We start from the raw sequence: 6490 nt of genomic DNA on the forward strand, positions 1-6490 counted from the left end.
TTTCGTGTCCAAATGAGTGGTATGCAACTTTTCATGTCCAAATGAGCGGTGTGCAACTTTTCGTGTCCAAATGAGAGGTGCGCATTTTTCTCGTGTCCAAACGCACTGTGTCCAAATTCATCGTCCAATTGAACCTTGGGCAAAATTTTGTGTCTGCAACGTGTCCATTTGTTCCGTGTTCAATTGTACTGTGTCCAAGTGCACCGCTCCCCAACTTGTAGTATAGAGTCCACTTTTATAGTAAAGTGAAGTGGTACATTTTTTGATTAATGGCAATTAGTGTTATCATAGTAATCCTTTCCATTTGAATATGTACAGAAAAATGGAAATGAATAAATGGAAATAGCTCCAATAGCATAAAATACCTGAGGACATGTTGCGACATTAGACATCCCTTATAGAAATATCATACTAAGAATCATTGATAATTACTTATTTTTAGTATTAAAAATACTGGATAATAAGTAATTATCAATGATTCTTAGTATGATATTTCTATGGGAGCGGTGCACTTGGACACGGTGCATTTGGACACAGCCAATCACAGCACCGTGTGATTAGAGACATTTGTAGGGTCCCTTGGAACAGCGACTTGTGATTGGACTGTGTCCAATTGCCCCGTGTCCAACTGATATACACCCGAAGTTTATATTAGCAATCCAAATACTAAAATAATTTTTCTTTTCAATAATATTTCCTTTTTATATATATATATATATATATATATATATATATATATATATATATATATATATATTCTAAACGGATGTACATTCTCGCTACATTTTGATTCATTCCGCCATTGTGAGGGAACGCAGATTCAAACCAATAAAAAGAGGTCTACGAATGGCCAGACTCTGTATTCTAGGGACTCTACTTACAACCACTTACAACCACGTTCACGCAATTGTAGAATGGGCTTAAGTTTTTCTATGTGCCAGCTTTAAGGGACGTCTACATTGGAAGTAAACAGTAAGAAGTAGGAAGTAAGAATAAGAAATTGACCAATCATAGTTGATTATTCTTCTCACATTCGACTATGGTTGGTCAATTTCTTACTCTTATTTCCTACTTACTTCCAATGTAGACGTCCCTTTACTCGCTGTTACAGCGGGTGTATATCAGTTGGACACGGGGCAATTGGACACAGTCCAATCACAAGTCGCTGTTCCAAGGGACCCTACAAATGTCTCTAATCACACGGTGCTGTGATTGGCTGTGTCCAGATGCACCGTGTCCAAGTGCACCGCTCCCGTTACAGCAGAGGTATAGGAATGCTCTATGTATATACGTCATTGGACATTTCTAGTTATGGCAACGTTGCATAAATGTTTCCGGGACGATACGGGAAAGGTCGCTTCAATGTAACGTTATTACAATGTTGCTGGGACGAAATTTTGTTTAGTGGGTATATGTGATAATGTAGAACTGTGTGATTTTAGAGAGAGATTCGACTTTTCCATTTAAAAATTATCCCAGCTAATTAAAAAATGTAATAAGATTTCTTAGTGAGCTTTTGTAGCAAATACACTGCTGATTGCAAGAATTTTACTTCGCTTTCTCAGAATTAAATAAATATAATTTGGGAATTCTGATAAAAATAAATATTCTCTAGCCATGGAACATCCCAAACAGCATCCAATATTTATGATAAAAATTTATAAATATTTAGGTCGAATTGTTTTTTAAAAATATTACATAAATATTTTATAAATATTTTTATACATAAAAAAAAAGTATCAAAATCTGTATTCAAAATTTTATTAAAAATTTTATTAGGCTAGATATTTTATACAATATTTATAGTAAACAAAAAATAAATATTTGTAGTAATATTTTATAAATATTTCTATAAATAGTATACATAAAAAAATAAATGTAATTATTTCTATAAATAGTATACATAAAAAAATATTTCTATAAATAGTATACATAAAAAAATAAATGTAATTATTTGTAATTATTAAATTAATGAAAAAATAATAAAGTCGAAATTTAAATTAGTAATGTATATTGAAAAAATTCTTTAAATCAAAGAAATATATTTTGTTAAATATTTTTTAACTTAAACAAGTTTTTGCTAGATTTTAGAAAATATGTAATAAATATAAAGTAATATTTTTTTAAATTTGTGAAATAAGCTGTAAAATTATAAATGATTTCCTTACAAGAAAAAAATTAGTTTTTTTTATGTAAAAACTATGTTTAAATAAATATTTGCTTGTTTTAAAAGTAAGTAAAGTGCAAGTAAATTATTTTATAAATCTAAATAAATTATTTTATAATATTAAAAGTAAGATGATATTAGGTTATGCTCAAACAAGGTGGCTGGCCTTACTCCCTGCTATTGAGAGAGTTTTTAAAATGTTTTTGCTTCTAAAATCGTATTTTCAATCTCAGGATAAATGTCCATTGTTTCTGCTAAGTTTCTTCGAAAATCCTTTATCTGAAGCATGATTATATTTTGTTCACAGTCAGGCTTCGTTTTTCTATGAAATAGTGAAAAAAATAGAAGGACAGACAATCACTGTATTTGAAGTAATTGATAATATTTCCGGATTAAAAAATATCTTGATCTCCAAATTTGAAGACTGTTTCCTTTCTTTAATTGTTAGAACAATACTTGGAAAACTTGAGAGAGAAGGGCTACCTCAAGAAGAGATACAAAAGTTTCATGCCATGGCACTCTTATTTTATGAAATTGCTTTGAATTATTTAATAAATGGACTAAAAAAAACTTTCAGGATCAGAATCATACAACTGGATAATTTTGAACAAAATACCTGCATGGACAGACATTAAAAAAACTTTATTATTCGTAACTAAAAATATATTGTCTATTAAGTTTGTTGAAAATAAAATATATAATGAGTATATCTATGTGAAGCAATTTGTAACAAAGGAAAAAATTTCCGAGTGGTTTGTTAAAAAAACTTTGCCAATTCAAAAATGGATTGACATGATTTCTCATTTCAACAAAAATATTGTTCCTTTTTCAAATATACTTAAATTAGCAGGGTACTTTTTCAGTCTTCCTGGAACTAATGCAGCTACTGAAAAAATATTTTCCTTTATGAATAGTACATGGAGTAGTTGTAAAACTCAACTTACTGTGGATACTCTGAAAGCAATGTTAGTGACTAAAGTAAACTATGATAAAACCTGTGTCGAATTTTTTAAAATGCTTTTGACAAAAAAAGAACTTCTTAAAAAAATTCACAACAATAGTAAATACAACTTTACTTCTTCTTGTTAATTTTAAATAAAAATAACATTTATATCTTTTTGTTAATTTTAAGTTACTTTAAAAATAACATTTTTATCCTTTTTAAATTTTAAGTAAAGGTAACGTCTTTATTTTCTTTGCAATAATATATTTTTCTGTATTATTGTTATATTTTTATACGTTTATAAATAAAATATATATATAAATAATTTTCAGTGACTGTCAAATAATTTTCGGATGTTTTTACCCCTTCCTGCTTCATACTTTTATGAAGTTCCCGAATTTAGGATTAGGAAATCTGGTCACCTTTATTATTATGCATATAAAATATAAAGGGACGTCAACTTTATGTTCATGAAGACGTTATTTAATATTGTTAAAAGTGGTCAGTGAAGCATCAAAATTTAATGTCAGAATAACGTATATCTGCTTGAGTATATATAGAAATATATATACTTGAGTATATATAGAAATATCCAAGGCAAACAATAAAAAATCACGATCAAATCACGTTAAAATGATGTGGAAATGCCGAGAAAATGACTAAAAAGTTAACTTTACAATCATGATTCACTCATTTTCTTGTCATTTTGACATTATCATGATATTCTGATGATATTGGGATCTGTATTAAAAATATTAAATATTCCTGATAATAATATACACACACACACACACAAAATATATTACATTATAAATAAATACGTTTTTTTTTTCTGAAATACTGTGAAACATTAACTATTAATAATCTTATTATTGTGACTTAGAGTAAAGAGCAATAGATCGTTTGACACTTTAAACATATGACCATGATGATAACTTATTATTGTGAAGACCTCAGAGAAGATAATAATCATGTTATTAGAACGCTTGCTTATCAAACCACGAAGATAGTGAATAGTAGGTAGGAATCGGAAACAAACGCGACGATATTCTTGTGGTTTTTTATTTTTTCCGTTTCATAGAAGCTCTCATGTTAAATATAAAAAGATATATTGTTGAAAGATACAGTCTATTACAAGTTCTTGTAGTTAGAAAAATAACAGAATCGTCATTTTGTATCGTTTTAAAACATTAAATTGAAGTCCGTGTTTAAGTTATTCATATTCTACTTTACCTATGGATATGTAATCTTTGTGACGTAAATACATCACGAGAGTAATAGAAAGTAATACTCGAACTGGATGTGTTGCGTAAAGAAAATTATAATCGACGTGCCGCGTAACGTGAGTGTCTGGATAAAACTACTATTGCTGTCTTTTGCGTTGTCAATCAACGTACGTTTTCAGGATAATTAAATAACAGCAAATATTTGTCGAATCTTTGTATCGGGAAAGAGTGTAAAGTTAAGAAGAGGTTAAGGGAGAGGTTAAGATTTTACTGACTGCCTTTGTGACAAGGACGAGGTGTATGCGAATTTCACATAGATGGCTGATCAAACAGCAAAGATCAAGATTTGCGTGGTCGGTGGCGGCGCGGCTGGCTTGTGCGCAATCAGGCACCTGGTGGGAAATTCGAAATTCGATATAACGGCCTACGAGCAAACAAACGAAATAGGAGGTACATGGGTTTACGTGGAGCAAGTTGGGCTAGATGAGAACGGCTTACCGATTCACTCCAGCATGTATCAGAATTTAAGGTTTTTGATTCTACTTTCAGTTTGTTTCTTTCTTAAGATTTTTAGCTCATTAATAAATATCCTTGGTGAACATTTTTTAATAAAAATTTTTTAATTTTGCTGAAAAATTTTCTGAAAAATTCTGAAAAAAATCAAGAAATTGGAACACTAAAAAATTTAGAAAAAGTTATATTTCATAAAAGTGAAAATAAAACGAAAATCTTTTAATTTCTCTAAAAATTTCTGAATTTCTCTTCTGAAATTCTCAGAAATTCTCTTCTTTCAGAAAAATGCAGAAAATGTCAGTAAATTGGTTGTACTTTATAGCAATAAAAAAACTGAATTTCTTTGAAATTTTTTGAAAATCTGAAAATTTCTGAATTTTTCCTAAAATTTGTGAATTTCTCTACATTTCTTAGAGACCTAGACAACACGAAATACTTATAATGGCTCCCGCACACAGGACGCGGTAATGCTTGCCGCGCGGCGGAAGTTCGCGCGATAGCCAAACAATATACTGCTTTCCGTAATAACCTTCTGGCTCTTACGGAAAAACCACATATTGATTGGCTGTCGCGTGGACTTCCGCTGCGCAGCAAGCATTACCGCGTCCTGTGTGCAGGAGCCATAAGTCTTATAAACTTATAAATATTATAAACACTTACAAAATATTTATAAAATTTATTTGAATATTTTATAAATATTTACCAAAATATTTCATAAATATTTTTGTAATCTTAGATTCAATAGATCATAAATATTTATCATAATTATTATAAAAATATTTATTAAAACATATATTTATATATATTTTTCTCTTTTCATGAATTTTTATTAAATTTTCTACTTTATTGTTTTACACGCTATTTGATTCAATTAAAATTGTAATTCGAAAACTTGCTTACCAATTACTAAAATTCCAACCTGAGATCTCTGATTCTTAAATTATTCACCTTACCTACTGTACCACTGTCACTTTGACTGAGAGACACTTCGTACCCTTATAGAAATATCATACTAAGAAATACTGAAAAATTATTAGTGATTAAATATTACCAGTAATTTAGTAATTTTTTGCCAGTACTTAATTTCTGGTGAATACTGATAATAAAATCACTGTTAAATATTGATAGTAATCAAATACTGAGAATTATTATGCGAAGGTGAAAAATGAGAAAATCATAATGTTTACAAAAATATACTTATATTCCTAATTTTCTCATTTCTCATAAACTACTAGATATCGAAGGTTGTCAACACATTCCAAACTTTCGTGAATCCTCCTACGATTTCGATCCCAAGCGATATACTACCGGTCACTAATCCATGTCCTGACTCCGTTAAAGTGTTGCTAAACCTGACGATCGAGCGGCACGCGGCGATTCCCAATGACTCCAACGATATTCTTACGATTAATGCATATACAATGTATTCTTATAGTGTTCACAGTATATTATAATATACCTAGCAAACATCAAATAATAGTTACATAATTTTTACTTGTTGTTTATTGGATAATTTGCTGATAGATATTGAAACAATGCAACATTCGATATGCGATGAATATTGATGTAATGTAGTGAACCAGTGATAATTACTTTTACATTTTTAACAAAATGTTATAATGATTAATCCAACAAAAAAAA

The 6490-nt window shown here is 29.5% G+C and overlaps 1 protein-coding gene across 3 annotated transcripts in view; it reads left to right on the top strand.

The window, feature by feature from the left end:
• The first annotated feature begins 3978 nt into the window (after positions 1-3978).
• The window catches only part of LOC116850441 (flavin-containing monooxygenase FMO GS-OX-like 2), a 194304-nt gene continuing 191792 nt past the window's right edge, over positions 3979-6490 (top strand). The window contains exon 1 of one of the 3 annotated variants that reach the window (XM_032828737.1): positions 3979-4452. Coding sequence is in view for 2 of the 3 variants with exons in the window: in XM_032828735.1 (XP_032684626.1) it covers positions 4654-4865 (212 nt within the window). In the remaining variant the exon portion in view is untranslated. Of the gene's footprint in view, positions 4866-6490 lie in introns of all 3 variants that reach the window. The other 2 variants (XM_032828735.1, XM_032828736.1) reach the window with 2 other exon arrangements.

This window comes from Odontomachus brunneus, unplaced genomic scaffold (assembly GCF_010583005.1).
Source record: "Odontomachus brunneus isolate Ranch 3 - 2012 unplaced genomic scaffold, Obru_v1 Obru_scaffold_145, whole genome shotgun sequence".
Lineage (NCBI taxonomy): Eukaryota > Metazoa > Arthropoda > Insecta > Hymenoptera > Formicidae > Odontomachus > Odontomachus brunneus.